Source organism: Elephantulus edwardii, unplaced genomic scaffold, assembly GCF_000299155.1.
Source record: "Elephantulus edwardii isolate Elephantulus edwardi_28Jun2011 unplaced genomic scaffold, EleEdw1.0 scaffold00080, whole genome shotgun sequence".
Taxonomy (NCBI): domain Eukaryota; kingdom Metazoa; phylum Chordata; class Mammalia; order Macroscelidea; family Macroscelididae; genus Elephantulus; species Elephantulus edwardii.
The window spans coordinates 12,816,714-12,839,858 of record NW_006399830.1 but is presented as its reverse complement, the minus strand read 5'-3'; the positions used below and the strand labels follow the sequence as shown (position 1 = coordinate 12,839,858).

The window sequence follows — 23,145 nt, the reverse complement described above, 5'->3', positions numbered from 1 at the left end:
AGCAGTGTGGCCAAGACAGGGGCTGGGGGCTTGCTCTCCGCCCTGTGCCAGAAACACCGAGAGCTAAGACACTGTGACCACAGTGAGTACCCAGCCTGGCCTGGCGGCCACCACATACAATAAAAACTAGTGAGGACAACTCGAGGATGGGCCACTGCCAGGATCAAGCCACCCTCAGGATTTGAGTTCTAAACCTGGCCTGACGCTCAGCAGTTGCAGCTCTGAGGAGAGACTTGTTTAGCACTGTGGGGGTGAGAGATGGGGACCCAGTCGTGTGGGGAGACCCAGGTGGGAGGAAAAGGAACCATTCTCAGGGAGAGGAAAGCCAAGAAGGGGGATGAAGACTGCTCCGAGGCTGTGACAGTCGCCACAGTCCTTCATCTGCCCACCAGCTGGCTTATGGCCCCCCCTCCCCCGCCACCTTATCACAAGACCCCAGAGCAAGGCAATCACAGCAAGTTTATTTTGGCCATAAAGCACCGCAGGGGCCCTCCGCCACCCTTCTGTGGCCGTGAGGGGAGCAGGTGGGCAGTGGCGAGAACGAGGAGGGGGCTGGAGTGGGGCTGAGGCACCAGGTTGGTCTCCGGAGCCCCAGGAGCCGACTCTCATGAGCGGGATGTAGGGTGTAGTGTGTGCCCCCCCCCCCCACCCGCCTGGGCCCAATGAGCCTTAGCTGCAGTTCCCGAGGGGCATTTCTGCTGGGTCTGCCCTGGGCCGGGGGGCAGAGGCTGCAGAAGGGGCAGGGGTCCCTAAATCCCCAAGAGTTCAGGTCAGCAAGAATGGGCTGAAGCTTTGTCTGCTCTGACTTTCTGGACCTTCCCACCCCCTCCACCCAGGAGACCCCCCAGGCACAGTGTCACAGTAAGGAGACTAGGTAATGGCCTGAGAGGGACAGGGTCTCCCAGCGCCTGGCAGGGGTGTGGCGAGGGTGCAGCGGGCTCACGTCTGCAGCTCCAGGAGACTCCTGCCCACTGGGGGTGGGTCGGCTGCGGGGCTGGTGCTGTGGGCCGTCCTGAGGTCCTGCAACAGCTGGAACAGCTGGGTGAGTCCATCCTGGGGGGCTGGGAAGCAGGTGGTGGTGAGGACAGAGCAGGCAGGACCCCCTCACTTGCAGCACCTATCCCGGAGGAGCCTGGTGGACACTGGCCCTGGTGCCCACTTCCCCATAGAAGCCCAAAGCGGGGCTCAAGTCACCCTGTGAATCCCAGACGGAGGGGACCTACCTGGGCCAGGGCCCTCGAGCACAGTGCCTGCCTCTGTGGGTCCCCTGAGCTCACAGTGCTTCTCCCTGTGAGGACAGAGCAGAGGGCAGGTTGGTGATCTGGGCCCACGCTGGCCGGCGCCCTGGGCCTGCCCTTGTCATTCTCGCCTGCCCTGCACTGTTTGCTCAGTAGATACTTCTGAAAACGAGTCCTGCCTTCAGGAACTCAGCCTTGTGGGGAGACAGTCAACCGAGGGAAAACGTGTAATTATGATTTGACATATAACACAGCTTCAGAGAGTGAGGAGCCCTGTGAGGGGCGGGAGTGACAAAGGTGGAGGTAACAGGGTGTTCAGAAGAGGCCTCCTGGACAAGGTGGCATCAGGAGAGGGGAAGAGCCAGGTGTGCCCCCAGGGAAAGATCACCCAGACACAGGCCACAGGAGGTGCAAAGGCCCTGGAGTAGGAACAAGCCTGGCAAGGCCAAGAACAGTAAGGGGGCCAGGGCAGTGGCAGCAAACTCGGCAAAGACAGGGGACAGTGTTGGCAAGAGAGGCTGGACAGGCGGCCAGGGACCACGGCACGTGAGGGCTTGTAGCCACGGCACAGACTATGGAGGTTTCAGGCCGGAGGTTGCTGTGTTCGGCTTCGTGTTTTAGAAGAACATTCTAGAACTGGCTTGGTGAGCAGATCCAAGAGGCTGGAGTAGAGACAGGGAGACCTGTCAGGAGGTTATCCCAGAGCACCAACGGGACTGGACAAGGAGAGGTGGAGGGAGGAGCCGGGGTCGGATCTCGATTTACCCTGAGGGTGAGGCCAGCGGGACTCCCTAAGGGGTTGGATGTGGGAGGCTGGGGACGCTGAGGGAAAGAAGGACCGCGGATGACCACGAGATTCCTGGACTCGTAGCTCAAGCACCCAGGGGCGGAGATGCTGTTTAGAGAATTGCACAGACTATTGCTTTGCTGGAGAGGCCCTACTGTCTCCAGTGAGCTTTGAGGTAATGGTTGGGTGTCCAATTGGAAATGCTCAGGAGGGCGGATGGATGAGTGGGGAACTCCAGGAGGAGAAAATAGGAGTCCTTAGGGCGTAGAGGGACTTACAAACACGAGAAAAACAGGAGAGGAAGGGTGACTGAGAAGAGAACACTCCATGAGTGGGGAGTCCTCCAGACGCCGAGATGATGTGTCTGGAGGGGAGCGGCACCTGACCCCATCACTGCCCATGGGCCAGGAACCAGGAACACCAAGTCATGGCCGCCTGAACTTGGCTTTGGGAGACCAACAGCAGCCTGGCTCCAGCTCTGAGCTCCAGCAGCCCCTCACCTCGGTCCTGACCTGCAGGGATGGGGACGCCTCTCCTCTAGTGTGGCTACCAAGTCAGGAAGTGACAGCCGTACCGGAGCCGAATCCCGGCTCTGATTCCAACCCCGGAAGATCTCCCAGGATACGGGGCTCTCCCTGGGCCCCCCCAAAGTCCTCCTCACCGAAGCGCGGCCTCCACGCCCAGCAGGTGCCGGTAGATGAGCTGGGCCTCCAGGTCATGGTCCAGAGGGTCATTCCACTCCTGCAGAGTCACCCGTGACCGGGTCTTATCACAGCCCAGGTCTAGGGGTGGAGAGAAGCCAGGGTTACTGACAGGACCTGGCAGGTGTCAGGGTAAAGGGCTCAGTACTGTCTGAGCTCAAGTCCAACTTCCTGTTTGTGCCAGAAAAAGCTCCCTTCGTTCTCACTGCCATCCGTCTGGGGCGCCCATCATTGTCCATCAGAGCCGCTGGTAGCTTCCAACTGCCAGACAGGGAAGCCTTTGGGTTAGCGCTGCAACTCCCTACAGACTCGGCCACTGGAACTTCCTTGTGTTGTTGTTAGGTGCTGTCAAGTACGACCCATATAGTGACCTACGAACAACAGATCTGAACCCTGTCGTATCCTGTGCCGTCCTCATCAGCTCTGGCCCAGTCGAGTGCATTGCAGCAGTCACTGTGTCAATCCATGTGGTTGAGGGGCTCCCTCTGTTTCGCTGACTCTCCACCTTTGCAAGCATGATGTCCCTCACCAAGGAATAGCCTCTCCCTAAAATCATGCCCAAAGGATGTGAAAAGAAGCTTTGTAATCCTTGCCACAGCTGCACCTTCTCTGTTGTCTGTGGAGATGGGCAAAGAGAGGTCTGGAGGGTGAAAGGGAGGGAGCAGGGCTGGGCTGGGAGCAGAAGACAGCTAGGGAGAGGGGTTCAGGCAGCATGGGGCTCCCCACTTCCAGGGCAGCAGCTCATCTTCCGGGGTTCCTTCCCTGAACCTTACAACGTGGACATGTGAATGCAGAGTGTAGGAATGGTCCAAGGTGCACCTTGGAGGATCTGGGTATCTTTCTGGAAGGTTGGAAGATCATGGTCAAGGAGAAAGACAGCCTACACCTTGGAATCGGCTGGACCTTGACCAAGTCACCTGCCCCCTCTGAGCCTCGCATTCCTCGGCTTCTCAGGCCCTGCCCACAGTGCCTCCAGTGGGAAAGCTTCACTTCACTTCTTACGTGTCACTGTGTGGTGGCAGACAGAGGCAGCAGGATGGGGAGCCAGCCCAGTGTCACTAACGAGGCCCTCCCTTGCAGGCCCTCTAGACTCTGTCAGAAGGCACCAAGGATTGGGCTGAACTTGCTACCCGGGAAAAGCAGTGCCCCTGAAGAACATCCAGTCAGGTGACGCCTCAGTCCCCGAGCTTCACCAACATCCAGGCATGGAACACGGTAGGTTCTGATGGCTTCCCTGGAACTCTGGGGGCCTGGACTCAGAAGCAGGGCTCCAAGGGCCAAGTCAAGTCTGCTGTTTCTGGGAACTAAAGCAGGTAATGATATGGGGACAAGTCTCAGAAGTTCTACAACTGCTGTCCAAGGGCGTGACCCGTAGCCAGATGAGGATGCGTCAATCTAAACTCATTAAAATGAAATAAAATTTTGAAAAGTTAAAAACCTAGTTCTTCAGTTGCAGAACTCACTGGCCACCTGTGGCTAGATATTGGAAAGCACAGATAAAACCTATGTCCATCAGGACAGAAAACTCTGGCAGGAAGCTCCTCTCGTCCCCTCTCCAGTGTCCGAGGCTCAGGGACTCTCCGAGGCCAGCACAGCTCTGGGACTTGATTGCCAGGGTGAAAGTGCGTGGACGCGAGCTCTCCAGCCCTCACTAGCCGGGTGTCCCTATAGCCCTGCCTAGTGAGTCTGGAAAGTGGGGATTAAATAGAGTTCCAAGAGTTCATACCTCTTCTTTACAGCCCTCAGGGAGCTCCAGCGGTACTGTGATTAAGGCACAGTGATCTAAAGGTCAGTGGTTCAAATCCACCAGCTGCTCCACAGTAGATGGAACAGCCTGCTTCTGTGAAGATTTTCGGCCTTGGAAACCCTACGGGGCAGTTGTCCCCCCTGTAAAGTTCCTATGAGTCAGACTCAACTCGAAGGCAGAGAGACTGGCCTCGTTCGTCACCTTTAACATATGGATGGTACATCCCACACAACCTGTGGTCTTTCCCAAGCTACCTACTCAGGAGACCCTCCCCCTGTACTATTATTTAGGGGGACTGGCTTTCTGCAGGCTGCTGTGCTGGATCCCCAGGTGGATCCCCATCTCCCAGGCGGCTCTGAGGATGCTGTGGCCAGGCCTTGCCCCCACCTGTCTTGTCCTTCTGATGACAGCAGCTCCACTTGTCCCCACGGAAGACGCCAGGGTGGTAGGAGCCCAGCAGGCCCGTGTTGTTGATGCTCCCTTTGCGCAGTGCAGACAGCCACTGGTTCAGCTCGTTCATGCACTGTGGGCGTGGCCCTGTCAGGTAGGCACCACGGCCTCCCAGGCACCCAGACACTGCCTGCTGTGCCACACGTGGCCAGCAAGGGACGGAAACGCCCAGCCCACCCAGGCAGACCCCCAAGGCCCGCCCCGCGGTTCCCCTCGGCCCCTGCACACAGCCAGCACCTTGCACTGCAGGTAGGCCGTCTGGGGCCGGCCGGCATCATCCGTGTAGATGATCTGCATAACATGCGAGCTGCCAAAGCTCTTTTCCTCCACCTTTTCTGCTGCCCGGATGCTGGCCAGCTTGATGAGGGAGCTTTTCTGGAGCCAGTGAGGAAAGGGAGGTTCAGGGACCCGGCTGGGGCACAGTCACTCTCTTCCCTGCTGGGCTTTCTAATACCACCAGGCCTCAGTCTCCCTGTCTGTGGCATAAGTTCACGGAGGACTCAACAGTGCCTACCCCTCCCAGGAGAAAAGCCTCAGCCAGGACAGTGGGCAGCAATGATGGAGTGCCCAACAATTGCGGGGATAGGGGGTGGAGATGAGTGGAGCCTGGTCTGCAGGGCTCCCTACCCTTCCTGGGATGACTGAGGTGCACCCCTGCCCTGCTCTGGCATGTCATGAAGGAAATCAGGGCTGGCCACTACCCTGGCTGCCCCAGCGACCCCTCTGCAGAGAGACTCCATCCTCACCAGTCAGAAGTGACCCTTCCAACCGACAGAGCAGTGCAGTCACCGGAAGCTAGGGCTCAGCCTGCTCCTTCTTGAACCCCATGGACCCCAGCGTGCCTCCTCACGTGCTTCCCCCCCCCCCCCGGCCCCCCAATCACCTTGGAGCTGGGCGTCTTGCTGAAGCTGAGAGCCTCCGTGGTGAGGGAGAAGTGGAGCTTCTTGAAGGACGAGGACATGAGGGGGCCCTTGCCCTTGGTCCTGTGGATGAAGAGCGGCCCCTCCTTCACCGGCGGCGCCTGCAAGCTCAGCGTCCGCTGTAGGTCCAGCTCTGCTCGGTGGCGGAGGAAGGATGAAAAGTGCATGAAGTAAGCAGGGGACCTAGTAACAAGGGACAGAGGCTGTGGGAGGAGCAGGGCACTGGTGGGTGGTGATGTGGGCGGGGAAAGCATGCCCTAGAGGCTGTGGGCGGAGCCACTAGGGGCTGACACTGCACAGAGCGGGCAGCACCAAGCGGCATGCACCTTCCTTCTCCTCGATGTCCACGAGCTTGGTGATGAAGTCCTTGAGCTGGGCCACACCCTGGCGCACAGTGGGCTGCAGGGGCTCCATCCACGCCTCCTTGGCCCTGGAAGCTGGTGTGTCCATGTTGCCCACGTTTTGTACTGCCTGGGGACAGGAAGAACCGGGTTCTGCTGGGTCAGGGGCCTGGCCACTGCACTCCACTCTGTAAAGGCTGTGCTATTCTAGCTGCAGAAACACAGGCGGAAGCGGGACAGGCTTTACGCACGGCCCACTCCAGCCCTTCTGGGGATCCAGGGTAAACCTGATCATCCTTTGAAGCTTTAGGGGCTGGGAAAAGTGGGATCAATTGGGCCCTTCCTCTGCAGGTTTAGTTTCAGGCACTGCTCAACTCCATCATTGCCCGCTGGGGTCAGGGAATAAGTAGATCCAGGTTCGAAACCCTTGTTATACCTACAGGCTGTATGTAACATCTCAAGCTTCATTTTCCTTGGTTATGAGATTGAACCCATGGGAGGAGGCATGAGATATCTTTGTAAACTGTGCAGGCAGGTGCCAGCCTGGGCATATCAGTGGCCTTTGCTGCAATCAGTCTAGAGGGTATACGATGCGGCCCAGGCAGGTGCAATCTCTCCATCTTTCAGTGGGGCACCCCGCACCTTAGCCAACAGGAGCAGGGTGCGGCTGGTGCGGGCGTCCGCGTGTCGCTCCCGCAGGTAGAAGAGCTTGGGCGCCATGATGGCGGGAGAGAAGAAGCGCAGGCACAGGAAGCTGGTGACGGCGATGAATGGCACATTCTGTAAGGGACAGTAAAGGGAGCCCAGCAGTTCTCTCCGCTGGCCCGGGCTCACGATGTCCCCTCCTCGTGGTCCCTGTCTCTCCCCCGGGAACCAGAGCTTCCCGCCCCGCCCCACCTGGGCTTCCCACCCTTCACCTTCTCTCGGCCACCTCCCCAGCTTCTCCAGCAGGGGGCGCACCTCGTGCTGGGCGCCGGGGAAGCGCTCGCGCACGCGCCGGAAGAGCTGGCGGAAGGTGGCGCGGACCACGGCGGGGCAGGCGCGCACCGAGCGGCTGAGCGCGCTCAGCAGCGCCCCCAGGTGGGAGCGCAGCGTCTGCGCGCTCTGCTCCAGCACGTCGGCCTCGGTCTGCGGGCGGTGCAGCCCAGAGCACCTGCGTGGGCCAGGGAGGGGGGGCAGATGGCAGGTGAGCGAAGGCCGGGGGCTGCCGCCGCCGGGGAGAAGCGCAGAAAGGCATCAGCAGACACCAGAGACAGGTGGAAATGTGGCCAAGTCGTGACAGGTCAACTCGGGCAGAAAGAGCCATAAACACATGTAGAGACTGGGTCTGAACATCCCCTTCTCTTGGGGACTGCCCTTGGCCTCACCCCACATCTTTGACCTCCACTTTGCTCGGATCCAACTCCACGTACTTCTTCTCCTCAAACACCCTGTCAATGATGGGGCCCAGGACGCTGTGCAGATACCGCATCCCAGCCACCTGGGGACCACAGAGAGCCGGACTGGTCCTCCTCCCCTCCACCCCCTCAGCTTGCCGCTGGCTCTCTGCATCTGGTCCCCCCATCTCCCACTTCCCTGTACCCAGCCAGTGGAGGGTGGAGGGAGCCATGCCCACAAGTAGAGTGAGTGAACAAATGGACTTCCTAGACTTAAATAATACTGGACAGGGTGACAAAGGACTTGAGTTCAAGTCCCCTCAGTCTCTTGGCCTCTCTAGGTCTCCTCCTGTATCAAAGGACGGTATACCATGCTGTCTCTCACCTTAAGAAAAGATTCCATGGACTTGGAGGCCAGAGAGTTACTCCGGAATAAAGTGTTGGCCTCACCTACGAGGAGATTTCCCATAGGTGAGAGGGGGCAAGGCTTCCTGGCAGGTCCCTCAGTAAAAAGTGTTTTTGCCACCTCACCAATCACTGTCCCTCTCTGCCCTTTTCCCTCTCCTAATCTGACCCATCTGGGAAGCTCTGGTAGCCTAGTGTTAAGAAACTATGCTACAATCCCAAAGGTATGTGGTTCGAATTCACCAGGGGCTCCTTGGGAGGACAGGCATCTCCTCCTGAACAAGTTGCTACCTCTGCAACTAACAATCTGACCCCTTAGTCTCCCACAGGAGGACTGCCTGGCTAGCCCCTGCCCCCAGCCCACCCCTGGGCCAGCCCCTCTGCCCAGGCCTCACTGGTGCGGGCCAGCTCCAGCTGAAAGAGCAGGTCCAGGAAGTCCTTGGCCAGCCCCTGCCCCAGGAAGAGCTTGAGGAGGTTGGTGGCCACCTCCTGGCGGCATTCAGTGCTGGTGGTCTCATCGATGAGTGCGATCAGCTGCCCTGGGCCCTGCTGGGTCAGCAAGGAGAGGCAGGGCTGGGGGTGAACCCCCTGGTTCCAACCCTTTGTCTAACCCTCTGGCCCCTGGGACAGGGAGGGTGGGGCTCAGAAAGATCCCAGAACCGCCCCAGCATGGACACTGGCCAGCCCATTACCATCCTGAGGACCTGGTGGGTATAGGAAGACAGGAAGGACCCTCCCTCCTCCCCCCAGGGACCCCTCACCTGGGTACCCAGCTTGACCTCCCGACATAGCAGCTGCACCAGGGGCTGGTAGCAGCTGGAGGGCAGCACCGTCTCGTCCCGCAGCCACACCTCCAGCTGCAAGGAGCCCAGGTTGGCCCTAGAATGGGCAGCCTGTGACCTCTCCACCAGGGACCCCTGAGCCACATCCCACCCACCGCCTCACTCCTGTGGGGGAGACCCCTCGGCCTGTCCGCACACAACCTCCAGCCTGGTGCTCTGCAGGATCCCACCCTTTGCTCATGTTACCAGCTCTGCGTGGACAGCCTTTTCTGCCTCTAAGCTCATGGGACCCCCACATGCCTTCAAGGCCTGGTCCTGCCATCACTACACTGCAAACCTGGCCCTCGTGGACAGGTGAGGTTCCCTGACCTTGAGTCTGGACACTCCCAGATAATACCTCCTTCCAATGTAGATTTCACTCCTGTTGAAACACCCATCCACCGCCTCCCTTCACTCAACATCCCCACCTGTCAGGGGAAACTGAGGCTCAGGCAGGCTGAGCACTTTGCCACTTTTGACCTCATTTCCAGGCTGAGACCTAGCATTTTCCAGGGCCCTACCCTCAACACACGAAGGAGTTTAACATATGCTGTCTCGAGCACCCAGCAACCCACAGCAGATACTCAGCAGAGACATACCCTCGGCTAGTGTTCTGTGGAACTGCCTGGGTGCTGGGCGCACACACTTCTGTACAGGCCTGTCCCACTAAGAGTCAGGGTAGGGGTTCTGGACCCTTCCACAGGGAGACAGCAGCAATACTGTCAGCAGTAGGGGCTGGGGAAGCTGCTGAACCTCCACTTTAGGGATGATAAAATGGGGCCAAGGAGGCCGGGGACTTCCTGAATAGGGCTGCTAGATTTAGGAAAACAAAAATACAAGATGTTTGATGAAATCTGAAATTTTTAGTATGTTTCAAATAATGCATGAACATACTTATTCTAAAGATAATGGCTGGTTTGAAATTGAGTTGTAACAAGGCGTCCTGTTTTTATCTGGCAATGCCATCCCTGGAGAACTGCAGTCAAGAGTACAGCTCAGGGATACTGACTCAGAAGCCTGGAATGTGCAAGAAAACCCTCCAAGGGAAAGGTTCTGCAGGATTGTTCCAGAAACTGCCAGAAAGCAGGAGTCTTGAACTGCCTCAAAGTTCAGAGGTCAAGGTTAAGTCCAGGACTGTGGGAAGGGACAAGGATCCTGGCCTGACTTTAAGAAGCAAGCTAACACTTCAAGCAGCCCTCCCTGCCTGCCTGCCTGCAGCCAGCCCTCAGCCCCCACCCTGGGCCCGAGCCTGCAACCTCGCTGCCAAGCCCCAGCACTTACTCATCCAGCCGGCTCTTGGACTTGTCAGGCTGTAGCCGGAACCAGCCCTCTTCCTGCTGGGCCGCCCACAGCCCCGGGACACTGAACACCACCTGCGGATACAACACAGACATTGTGAAGGGGTGCAGATGCTCATACCCCTTCTTCGCCAACTCCTGGACTTGACGGAGAGGAGTAACCTTTTGGGGGTCCCTGGTACCAGAGGCCTGAGAAGAGGTTTTCTGGTTCTGGGTACCCGTCTCTGGGGAAGCTGGAGGGAGGTGCTTGGGGGGGTGGGTGGAAGATAAGATGTCAGCTACATGCTGGGGGCAGTCTCGGGGGGGGGGGGCTGGGCTGAGGAGGAGAGTGGAGCTCACTTTGCCCAGGAAGTCATTGCGGCTGACGAGGTCCCAGTCCCAGGCCTCCACGCACAGCGCCTCCACAGCCCCCTCCTCCAGCTCGAACTCAAACGTCTCGTTCCAGCGCGGGTAGCATGACTTCTTCACAATCTGCTCAGGAAGGGGCACAAAGGGGTGGCCTTGACTCCACAGGGCTCTCCAGGCACCCACCCCCAGCAGTAAGCCCACCCCAAACTCTTCTCCCCCACCCCATATTTCTCAGATGGGGATATTAAAGCCCGGAGTGGGTGAGGGAGTTGTCCAAAGACACACAGCAACATGGGGGAACAATGCATAGAGAACTCAGATCTCCACTCCTGTCCCCACCTCAGTCTAAGTCCACCATTCTGGCCATTTTGGGGAGGTGAGGAAAGGGGTGTGGGCATCTCCGGTGGTCTCAGCTTCCCAACCATCCCCCATCCCCCAGGCCCACTGAGGCCATGGGAGCCAGAGGCCTGGAGGTTCAGGCCCCTCCGCCCTCAGAGAGGCTGCCCTGCCCTCAGCTCTTCCTGACTTCCAGCCCCCTGGTTGCAACCCTCTGGTTGTGGTGACGAGGGGGTGAGAACAGGGCAGATCTCTGAGCCTCCCTCAACACCTCAGCCTCCACATCCCACCCCACTCCACCCCTGCTCCTCCTCACCCTGCCCCTCCAGACTGTTAACCCCACCCCTCGCCTCCTGAACTTCTCACCGAGGTCTCCTGCGTCCGGCCGTTGTAGTGGACTCGCACAAAGGGGTCCGATGCACCATTGCGGTCCTTTGAGGCCAGGTCCCTGAGAGAAGGGGCATCACCCACTCGTCACCCAAGCCCTCCCTGACTGCCATCCTGTCACCACTGGACTACTACACTTGGAGGGGGGGGCTCGGCCCTTGCTAAGTGGGGTGACCGGACAGCCTCTCTCCTTTCTGAGTCCCGATTCCACAAATGCCCCATTGCCCCCCACATGGCACCTTCCCAGACTCAATGTCCCCCAGAGGAGACACCACAGACCATTCTGAGTGGACAGCTGCAGGTGAGCAGCCCCCTCGGAGCCTGAAGTGGGGCTGGGGGGTGGGACTGCTCCACTGCCCGCTGCTCCCCGGGCAGCCTTGGGCAGTGGTGACCAGTAGCCTCCGTTTCCCCAGCAGTAAAATGGAGATGGCTGTTCCTACCTCAGAGATCAAATGAGGTAAGAGGCTTCTGGAAGTCAGCCCCACAGTGTGCCCCTAACTCGAGAGGGCTGAGCATGGGCTAAAACTGTCTCTCCCTTCTGCACGGAGCGGCTGCCCTGGCCACGGCATCCTGACTCAGAACCTTCTGGAAATGATGAAGCCCACCCTTTGTCTGTGTCTGATAAACACTCCTTTCCACCTTCCTCTTGTCCCCCATTTTATATTTTAAGCCTCTCCAGCCTCTTCTCAGAATTTAAGAGAGAGAATTCCAGGGCACGGCCTTAAGGATGCACCTGGCAAAACAAGAAGGAAAAGCTATCTCTCCCTGCAGTTGGTGCTGCCTGAGAAATCCAGCACGGGCCTTATCGCAGGGGTCAGTGGGTGACAAGTGAGGCCGTGACCCAGCCACTGTGTCCCCAATGTCTCAGGAGCAGAGGGCTGAGAGGAGATTGATGGAGGGAGAAGTGTCACGGGGAGAAAAGTTTTGGTGTTCTCAATCCTGGTGGGTGGGGGGCTGGGAGAGAGGGGTCTGAGGTCCCAGGAGTGGGGTGGCATTTGGGAATAATATGCCCTTCACCCCAGAAAGGCTGCTGTCCTTCCAGAGGACAGGTGAGAGAGTTTACCCCCACCTCAGGGCAGGGAAAAGCCCTATGGTGGTGGCCTTGGAGCCAGAGGGCCTTCTTCCTAGAGAATGACTCCCACCTGGCCCAGACCGGAGTGGTCCTGCGGCTCCAAATCCCTCAGGTAGAGAGAGGCTGCCCAGGAAGCCAGCACCCCACTTCCTACCTGTCACTGTCCCTGCCCCATCCACTCGGAGATCCCCAACAACTCCTCTCACCCATTCCCCACACACCAGGCCAAGGCTGTAGCATAAGCCCTCTCTCGCTCTCTGACTATTGGGCCCCTCAAAACACCATCTCGTCCCCTAAGGGACCATTCACGAAACACCTTGGAGTCAGGGATACCTGGGCTCTCTAGAGAACAGACCTTGGTGGGGAGGCAGAGAGTACAGGGTCGAGACGAGGTATGAGAGGCAGCCCAGTACTGACACTGGTTTTTCTGGAGTTTGGGGGTGGGAGACCCCTGCAGGCCCACCGCCCTGCTTGATAGCCTTCCCTTCTCACCGGGCCTCCAGCACAGAGCAGCGCAGACGGTGGCTCCCGGCTCCATGCACCACTTCCAGCCGCAGGTGGATCTCACCCTGCACCTCCTCATCGGGATCGACCTCCGTCAGGTGCGCCCACCCACTGAAACCTGTGAACAGGGCTTAGCTGGCGCCGGGAACTCCGTGCCCTCCACCTTCATCTGCACCAGGCCCCATGCAGACCCTCTAAACCCCACGCAAGCACCTGTGAGGTGAGGGCTTGAGAGCTGTTATTCACAGTGACCAATGGGGAAACTGAGGCTCAGAAGTGAAGTGGCAGCAGGTGGAGGAGACAAGATTAGAACACAGGTCCCTGGGACTCCAGGGCCTATGCCGTCACTACTGAGCCACGCTGCACCAGCTAACTATGAGACTTCTCTCTCTGTCCTCAATCTCCTTATTTTCAAATGAGGGACAAGTGCCTCTCCCCTGGGACTGGCTGGAGGAGGGCCTGAGGTCTGGATGGGAAGTGACAGAGGACCTCGAGGGATGGCATAGCTGTGGCGGCTGGGGCGCAGAGGGGCTGGCTAAGGCTTTGGGCAGGAGAGGCCTCTGACCTGGCAAAGGCCGGTGGCCCCATGAGTCAGCACGTCCCCTCGTCCCCCCCACGCCTGCCCAGCCTCACAGACAGGAGCAGGTGTGCGGGGAGCCCAGGAGGGGCTGTGGCCGGGCAGCCTCCAGCACCTACGAGCTCCTGGCTGGGACCTCCAAGAAGAGGGGACCTGCCCAAGGCCATGCGGCCACTTGTCAGCTATCCCAGGAGTCAACACTGGGGCACTCCAGCCGCAGACATGACCCTCAGACTGACAGCAGCGTGGGGGCAGGGCCCACAGGTGAGAGAAGAACTGCCAGTGGGGAAGAGGGACCTCTGCATTCAGCACTGGAGCAAGAAGAGGCCCCCAACCAGTCTGCCGTCTTCCCAAACCCCTCACCACACACACTCATGGTCGCTGAGTCAGAGCCCCCCCGATGGCTGACTCTCTACTGGGTTTCCGCGGTGGTAAATCACATGGGAGGAGACTGTCGACCTTTCTCTTTTGGAATCACTGGTGGATTCGAACCCCCATAGAGTTATAGCTGGGAGCATAAATCCCTATGGAGTATACTGAGTTCTACCACCAGCAGCAGCACCTGTTTAACCTGAAGATGATGCCACTCCAACCCAGAGACCCAGGGGGACCCAGCACCCAGAGGCAGAGGGCCCAGGGGATGACCACAGGTCCAGTCTTCTTTCTGGGGGGCTAGAACCAGCTGAAAGAGCCCAGAGAGAGGGTCCATGAATGCAGCAAGGCAGAGGTAAGGCAGACCAGGGAGGGGGTGCGTGGAAGGCTGAGGGGGGCAGCAGGTGCTGGCCACGGACTCCCTCCTGGGGACCTTACCCTTAGGGTGGGCGGCCAGGGTGTCCCGCGTCAGGCAGACCTTCCCAATGACGTCATCCCGGCTGCAGGGTGGAGCCAGAGACAGAGGTGAGTGGTGGGTCTCTTTCGTGGGAGCCTGAGACCCCCTCCCACCAGTTCAGGGCCCTTGTGGGGTAGCACACTGTAGCCACTTGTGGGCCCACTGGAGCAGGCCTGGATCTTGGGCATCCTCGTGGACCGTGTGTCCACACACGTGCCACATCCATGCTCTCTGGTGTCCACACGTGGCTCACACCTCCACGCACACATAAGCTCTGTGCATCCGTGTGTGCACATGGGCCGCACACGTGCACAAGGATGACGGGGTGCAGGCACCACGAATCCACACCCACAGACGCCTGCGCCTGCCACGCTTTCCGAGGCTCCCCCTCCCTCTGAGCACTGAGGCTCCAAAGGCAGAAGGGTCGACACACAGAAGGGCTACAAAGCAGAACCAGAGGCGGATGGGTCAGCGAGGGGCAGCTGTCCTGGTCCAGGCCCCGGACAAGGCCCACCCACCTGAGGGCATCTTCATCCATGACGTAGAAGGCCACGGAGTGGAAGGTGGGGGGCAGGTGCACTTGGTACTCCTCGCCCCAGAATGGGCACAGGGTCTTCCACACGGTGGCTGTCCTACAGAGAGGACCTTTAGCATGTGCTTAGGATGGTCCCTTGCTCTGAGCAAGGCAGGGCTCCGTGAAGGGAGCCCCAATTAATAAACACCCCCTTCCCACGTCCAGTGACAACTATCCCAGACTCTATCATCTACCACCACCAAACATTCCTCCCCTGGTTTTCCTCTGACTTACAGAAGGACAGAAAGCTGTGTCTTTTAAGCCATTTTCTATTCCAAGAGACTAGAGTTGGGAGTGCCTGGCCTTAGGCAGGGGCCAGAGCGGGCCTCCCAGCCTCGCCTTAGCCCGTGAAGCGGAGTGGATTCACAAAGCGTGGAGGTGGGGGCTGACTCGGGGCCTGGGCAGTGATCTGGGAATGATTCACTAGAAGATCCACAGACCTGGTCTAAGGTCTTCCCTCAACTCTGGCCGATTCAGAGCCAGATAATGGGATCCCAGAAGGTCTGTGCTTCAAGCGAACTGTAGTCTCTAAGGACTGAGATAAAGACACGTGGGACCTTTTCCTGCTTCTTCTCAGGCTGGTCATTTGAGATCTGGGGCCTCAGTGTCCTTGTCTGACACGGGGACAATGAGACTCACCATGCCCTCTCCCCACAGGGCATCCATGGTTTGGAGAGAAGTTAGAGAAAGCCTGGGGCCCTGGTCAAAGGTGGGGAGGAGCTGTGGTCTGGTGGCCTTGGCTGGGGGTCAGCAGTGGAGACTCAGGCAGACAGAGCAGCCAGAGCGCCTCTGTCAGGGGCCCAGATAAAGGAGGGGATAGGACACTGGGGACCCTGCGTTAGGCCTGGCCCAGAAATGGGGAGACACGTGTGCCATGAACTTGGCAAGTTTGGTGCCCACACCCTGCACAATTAAGGTTTGGCTCCTGACCTGCTCCTGGGACAAAACCTTTAAGCTCTTGGAATATCCTGTCTGATAAGAGTGTCTTTGTTTACCTGGGGCCCTGGGCCAGACAGTCTTTGCCAACAATGTGATTTATGATAGGTGATAGGAGCCTTGGGTCACGTAATATCAACCTGACTACTGGAGGGGTTAGAGATTAATGCCAGCCACTCAGTCCTGTCTACATGACCAACTCTAGTCAACTCTGGACAGCAGAGCTCAGGTGAGGTTCCTGAATTAGCAGGACTGCGGTTATGTCTTCCTCCAGTGTCCAGAGGTGTGGCAGGGCACGGTGGGGTCCCTAAGGGATGAGGTGCACAAAACCCACATCCCACTGAGAGTGAGACAGAAAGGGTAGGGGGAGAGGGTGCACTCCAGCAGAGAGCCCACCGCAGCCCCGAGTCCCAGACATACCTGATGATGGGCTCATTGTCCACCTTCACGATGCAGTAGGGGTCGCTGCTGCCGGTGCTGCAGGACAATGACAGGAGAGGAGGGGCTGAGCAGGCCTCCCGGCCAGTCCCCCTCTCTGCCAGGGACCCTTGGTGTCCCAAAAATCTTTGTATGGGGTCCTGGGCTAGGGCCCCAAGCCACATGCCCTATATTTGGCCCCCATGGGAAGTGATGAGAGACCCACATTCAAGCCCTTGGCCAGTCCGGGGGCGGAGGGAGCAGAGTGAGGTGCTGCTCGGGAGACTAGGGCAGGAAAGGATGCTTCTTCCTGCCCCCCACCTCTGCCCCAGCGAGTCTGTTTGGAGACACAGGCAAACAATCAGAATCACGTCCACGCAGTGACCCCTGGCAGCTCCTCTTTGCACCTCATGCCTTCTGTCCAAACACCCTCCCATTCCTCCCAGCCTCAGTCCCTGAGACCCCCACCATCCACCCCATCCCAGAGGCTGGAGTCCTAGCTCCTTGAGACTGTTGTCAGCACCGCCCAGGGTGTAAGGACATCAGAGGCTCCCCAACTTGACAATGAGCTAGCTGAGAGTGGGGACCACTGCTGTGTCCCTGAGACCTGTCTCAGGACTTGACACAGAAAAGGGATCTTGGGAGTGTTTGTTGAATGAATAAATACAACAGTCTGCCCTCCCAAGCTGCTGGCTCATCTGGGAAAGCCAAGGACTAGGGCCAGCGAACCAGGGACTGCTCAGCTCCACTGTCCCGGGACGCACGGGTTCCTCCAGCCAGGCCCAGGGGTGGCACTGTGAAAGGGAAGAAGCCTGGCATCCACTAGAAGGAAGTGTATTTGCGTGTCAGAGGTTGGGGAATTCCAAACTTGGCTTCCTTTTTCAAAAGGGGCATGTCTGGTAGAGGAAGTCACTCAGGAAAAACATCTCCAGAACTTCTAATACAGTGGAAATCCCTGCCAAGGCTCAGTTTTCCCATCTATAAAGTGGGAACAGTAATTCCTGCTCAGCTCGCTCCGTGAACGTTAGCACAGCTGAGACCCCATTGCTCATCTACTTATAAACTGGCACCCACTACTCAAAAACTCCAACTCGCTGCCGTCAAGTTGGCTCTGACTTCCAACAGCCCTTCCACGGGTTCCAATCACAATCGCCGCCCATCGTTCTCAATATTAAGGATGAGTGGAAATAAGAACCACAGGGAGGAGGTAGGACGTATGCTGTTACCAAGTGGGGACTGTAACTAATGTCAATAAAACAATTTATCAGAATGATTGAATGGAAAACCAATTATTCTACAAAATTTCACTCAAAACAAGCCAAAACACTAAAGTGTTTATTACAGAGTTAAAAAAGGAGAAGAAAGCAATGTATTCTCTTGGCCAACCCCCCTCAGGACCAGCATACCCAATGACTCAATTTTTCTTACCACTTGTGCTGCTCATGTCCTGCAAAGGCTGAACATGCCACAAATACTGATTTGGGAAGTTATAAATTGATAATAAAAAGCTGGTGAATTTAGAGTCCATGAATGAGGATTAACGATGCGTGTCTTACTCAGAGGGGTGCAGGGTAGTTAGCACAGGCCTCCAGGAGCTGCCCCGGGCATGAGGCGGCTTCTTCCCTGCCATCTCAAGACTGGTGGACTTCTGGACACAGAAAACCTCTTGCTTTTCCCTGAGGGCTCAGCACTGCCCACTACGCAGCTGCCACTCAATGCATGACTAGGTGAATAAATGCATGAACGAACATCTGAATGAACCAGTCAGGACGCAGGCTTGTGTCAAGCAGGACTGCGGAGTGGACAAGGGCCAGGAAGCCAGGCAGATGGCGGGGATGCTGGTACAGCAAAAGGCTGGGTGGCTGGGTCAGAGGGACATGAAAGGACACTGTGTTAGGGGTGGACTGAGGCCAGGTTGAAGAACGCTGACCCGGCCATGGCTCCTTGGTGAAGTGCTGTGCCCTGCTCCTCCGTCAGTGCCCTCTGCCCCAGCGAGAGACCTCGGAGACGGTCACTTCTCCCACCTTTCAATCCCTAGCCAGGCGCTGCGGGCCCAGCCTGGCTACTTACAGGGCCTCTATATTTAGGGTCTTGGCAATCTCTAGGCTGCAGAAGGAGGACCAGGGCAAACTCCAAAATAGCCCCAGGTCCGTCCCCAGGGCCGCTGGGCGTGGGAGCCAGTGGGTCCCTGTGAGACTCACCAACAGGCTGGCTGAGGTTCCCGGGAAGGAGGCAATGTGCAAAGTGGAAGCAGGCTCCGTGGTTCCACTAGGCGGGGAGGGGGAAGGTGTGGGCACACTGCACTCCCTGACACTGTCACAGGGGCAGACCTGAAAATGACCCCAGGGCCTGTGCAGGCAGCGGTGGGCTGGTGCCACCAGATGGGCCACACGGGCAATGACATCACTCAGCCTGGGAAACCATCACCAAGCCCCCTCCTCATCCCTCCACTCCAGTCACCTGCCTATCAGGGAGTGGGTGGCCAGGTGAAGGGTAGGGAGGGTCTCCACTTCGGCCAAGAAGAAAGGGGAGGAGCTGTGGGCAGTCATGAGGGGGGCAGGAGAAGGGGCGCATTGCTGAGGGCGTGGCCAGGCCAAGCCACCCATGGAAAGAGGGTTTGCCAGCTAACCTCAGACATGGGACTGGGGTGATTATGCTACCATTCTGGGTGACACCAATCCTAGTGATGCCACTAGGCAGGCAGGAAGTGGCTGGTGATGAGGAACAGAGTTGTGCTTGTGGCCTGAGAGGGCCCCAAACCCACAAGTGTAAGTGGCTGGGAAGCAGGAGGTGTGAGGACAGGTCCCTCCTCAGAACTGTCTTTGTGAGATCGGACCACTCTGGAGGTCTAGGGTCTTTTGGGTCATCTATTGATCGGCTCGATAATGTGTTCGGTGCCTCTGTTCTGCCTCCTAGCTGGCTGCATAGACTCCTGGTTGCAGACAGCCATCTAAGGCCCAACAACTGATCACATTCACCTCGAGCAACGAAGGAAAGAGAGCCAGGAATAGGAAGAGGAAGCGGAGTATGTGTGGTGTCTCTTGTTAAGTGGGACTCACAGTGACCCTATGAACAATAGGCCTGGCCTCTGTCCTATCTTGTGCCTTATCATCCTCTACACATTTGAGTCCACTGCCGCGGACACTATCAATTCACCTCGTTGAGGGTCTTCTCCTTTACTGACCCTTCACCTTCCCAAGCATGATGTCCCTTTCCAAGGAATAGCTTCTCCTAACAACATGTCCAAAATAAGTGAGATGAAGAAGCTTCACTGTTTTTGCCTCCAAGGAACCAGGAACAACTAAGCTAATTAAAAAGGTCTGCACTGAGCATTACATTCTTTTAAGACTATCTTTCTGGCACAAGGAGGGAACTTGGAGTGTGGTTACGATATGAGTATTTAAATCAGTGTCATACTATAAAATACGTACGAATGGTTGAATGGCAACTCTGTTCTGTAAACTTTCACTCACCTCACAGTTTGGAAGAAAAAAACCTCCAAAACAATAACCAACCCAAAGAGAACTATTCAACTCATGTAACAACACTGGGAAAAATGAAACATAAAATACTTTTAACCAGTTATTTTTTCTTTTAAAATAGAAGTAAAAATTCTACTTTAGATTTGAAGAAAGAGCTATCTGCATGTGATTACAGCCATCTGAAAGAACAGCGGGCAACCTAGAAAGGCTCTGAGTTTACGCTGAAGATGAACAACTCAGAAGGTGAGAGAGATTGCGGGACTCAAAGAACGTGATCCAACCTGGAGAACTGCACCTGCAGAAACTGTCCAGTGGTGTGTTTGCTGTGTTTAGGAAGCTGTGGTGGTCTCGCCCTTTGGGAATTGTGAAGTTAACCCAGATGCAGCTCCTTCTCTGATGGTTCGAATCCACCAGCAGGTCTGAGGAAGAAAGATGGGCAATTTCCTCCTATTTACAGCCTTAGGAATCCGCTGGAGCGTCAGCTAAGAGCCAATTCCAGCTCAGTGTCAGTGAAGTTGGTGAGTCTCTCGTTGTGCACATTCTTTTAGTTTGTTTACTTGTGTACCACTGCGTCAGACCCGACTAGCACAGGAGTAAATTGCCTCTCCTTCTCCAGTGAAGCATCTGGTAGATTAGAACCGCAGGCCTTTGAGATTGCAGTATGGCTTCTTGCCACTAGGCCACCAGAGCTCCCATCACTGTGCATATTCTTAATAACAAAATTAGAGGGGGGGAACGATTGACCGTAAGGGAAGTGGTGAGCTCCCTGTGCAGCAGTGTGTGAACCCTCCTGGAAGAGCCACTGAGTAGGAGACAGCACTCAAAGGGGTCTCCAAGGCCCCCTGCAGCCAAGGGTTTTGCATATGATTTGCAAGGCTCACTGCCCACTGAGTCCTCTAACAAGCTTGCAATCTTGGGCCAGACAAGATCCCAGGGCTGTTGCAGCAAGAGAGATGGGTGGATTTGAACCCTAACTTCTCCAACTACCTGATAAACTTCTTAAACATCCAGGCCTCAGTTTCCCCATCTGTGCACTGAACCCCTGTACCTTCCACAATTAATGAAGAGATGAAATGGGAAGTTCCTGGACACCTATTGTTCTCCCTCGAGAAAGAATGTTGCCCCCAGGTCTGCTTAGGGGCCCAGAATGTCAAGACAAATGAGTCATGGTCCCTGCCCTCAATTCAGGCCGGCTGGCCAACTGGCACGGAGCAACTGGTATTTCCACCCAGCAGATCCAAAGTGCTGGAAGGTAAAAGGCATTCGCAGGAAGCCCTGCCTGAGTGCCCAGGGCTAGAGAGGGGTCTTGAAGGACCAATAAGTGTTTTTGTTGTTGTGTACCATCAAACCAGATCCAAATGGCACAGGAGATTGCCCCTCCCCACACACACCAGAGCATCTGGTGGATTCAAACCACGCACCTTTAATATTGCAGTGCAGCTTCTTGCCACTAGGCCATCAGAGCTCCCTCCAAAAGGAGGTTTTATGAGGACTCTGAATGGGAGTGTTATGGAGACAGGAGGCCTCAAAAAACGCACAAAGGCAGTTAGTCAAATGTGGGGGATGAAGGGCCCAGTGAGGTTTACAGGAAGACTGACGGGACAGAACTGTGTTGGGTCAGATGTGTGTTTAAGCAATCACTAGGTGCTATGGTGAGGGCAGGGAAGAGGCAGTGAGGGTGACAGGTAGGGCAGATAGGGGCAGGGGAGGGGGAGATTCAGGAGGCAGAATCAACAGGATGCGGGGATCCCTGCCCAGAGCTCCCCAGCTGTGCAGAGACAGGGCTGGGTGGTGGGGATCACCCCTTGGTTTCCAGGTTGGCACAGTCTCACCTCCCTGGGCTGACGAGAGCCAGGGGCAAGGATCACAGCCAGCTGCTGCTTGGATGGGAGGGAAGCGACAGACGGAGGGGCTGTTCCTCCCAGCTGCCACCAGCCGGAGGAAGCCAAGATGACCCAGTTACTGGTGCCAGCACGAGGGGGGTGCCCACAGACACCGCCGAGGAGTGGGGGCTGAGGCTCTTTTCAGAGCGCATCTACCTCCCCACTCCAGAGACCCGGTTCCCGGCTCCTGCCCCACCTCTTCTATCCACAGAAACCCACCTTGAGAGTGCAGCTCATCCCTCCCTCACCCATTGCCATGGCAACCGTGGAGACCGGCCTCAGCAAACCCAGGGGGCCTTGAACTGGAACTGCTGGCACTGTGCACGCAGGGACCTCACAGGGACAGCGCACAGCGTAGGTGTGGGAGAGACGTCCTTGCTCCCCGCCCCAGCCTCGCCACCTCTGTGCATCCCGGAGTCCGCTGAGGGGCCAGGGTGGGTGGGGAGGTTCCAACCTGCAGACTTTGGACCCTCTCTCCTCCTCCCCCTGCTCTGGGGAGCCAGTGCCCCTCGAGCTGTGTGTTTTCACTTCTCCCATCTGGGAGGGATTTCAACCCTCAGTTTACAGAGAGGCAAACAGAGTGGGGGAAGGGGGTGAGGGAGGAGAGACTTGCCCAATGGAGCCAGCCATGGGGGCAGATCCAGGACAGGAAGTCTGAGAGTAGGGATCTTCTAGCAGAATGGAACAAGGGATCCCTGGAACCTCCTCAAATCTAGCTGAGGATGAGGGGAAACCCTCGGCTGGATCACTTCAAGTCTTTGAGCCTCAGCTTCCTCATCTGAAAACTGGGATACTGAGAAGTGCCTTGCTGAGTGGTTCTAAGAATAAAAAGCAGTGGTTTGAATAAAAAGCTGAGGACATAAGAACACTACTCATTCTCCTTCACTTTTCATGAATTTGCTCTTCTGATCTGGTACTAACTCCCCTCCTCCAATACTTTCCCAAGTGCCCAGCAGCAGACCCAGTGACAGTCCAAGGGCCACAAGGGATCCTGGAAGGGGCAAATGTGTGTCAGGTGCACATTCTGTGGAACTGAGGCCTCCAGAACTCTTCATTTCTAGGGAGCACTTCTGACCCTCTCCAGCCACACCCCAAACCACCCGGATTCCCCCCAAATTACTCTAGAGAACCCAGCTCCAGTCGGTCGAAACCCTTTCCCTCTAAATTATCCTGTTTCCTCCCCGATCATGAAGCCCCAGATCCTGTCCTCCTCCTCGGTCCCAGACCTTCACGCACCTCCTCTTCGCTGGCTGTCTCGCCCTGCGGTGCCCCAGCTAATCTCACCATTCCCATTTCCCCACCGAAGCCACACTCGCCACACCCTCGCTGCCGTTCTACTTGCAGGGCGGGTCGTGAGGACCCGGGAAAGGTCGGGCAGTAAGGGGTCGGGCAGTAAGGGGCGGGACCCCTCGGGACCCCTCCCCAATAAGTTGGGGCTCCCATCCCAGGCCGAGCTCACATGTCCTTGGCGGGCAGGTTCTTCCCCTCCACGATGCGGATGGACAGCGAGCTGCGCTTGGCCATCGCGGGTCCGCGCCCCGGGATCCCGGCCCGGAGAGCAGTACGCCCGGATCCGGTGCCGCGGGCGGCTGACCACGGCCGAGCGCTGGACCCAGCGCCCCAGGGGGCGGGCCGCGCCGGCGGGGGAGGTGAGCGCGGGGGCGGGGCCTCGCGGCCACTTCATTCACTCCCGCCCCCGCCCCACGTGCGGGGGAC

At 57.4% G+C, this 23,145-nt stretch overlaps 1 protein-coding gene across 1 annotated transcript; it reads right to left on the bottom strand.

Annotated features, from left to right (window-relative positions):
* Positions 1 to 939: 939 nt before the first annotated feature.
* On the bottom strand, positions 940 to 22,953 carry RASA4 (RAS p21 protein activator 4). Its single transcript, XM_006889797.1, has 21 exons — positions 22,889 to 22,953; positions 16,068 to 16,124; positions 14,656 to 14,769; positions 14,119 to 14,180; positions 12,720 to 12,849; positions 11,135 to 11,216; positions 10,424 to 10,555; positions 10,068 to 10,159; positions 8,727 to 8,844; positions 8,361 to 8,511; positions 7,946 to 8,010; positions 7,552 to 7,664; positions 7,145 to 7,337; positions 6,827 to 6,964; positions 6,170 to 6,314; positions 5,807 to 5,976; positions 5,161 to 5,298; positions 4,861 to 4,996; positions 2,687 to 2,807; positions 1,224 to 1,288; positions 940 to 1,061 (listed from the first exon to the last, which is right to left on the bottom strand). The coding sequence occupies exons 1-21, from the start codon at positions 22,951 to 22,953 to the stop codon at positions 940 to 942; spliced, it is 2,409 nt and encodes an 802-aa protein (XP_006889859.1).
* Positions 22,954 to 23,145: the final 192 nt, after the last annotated feature.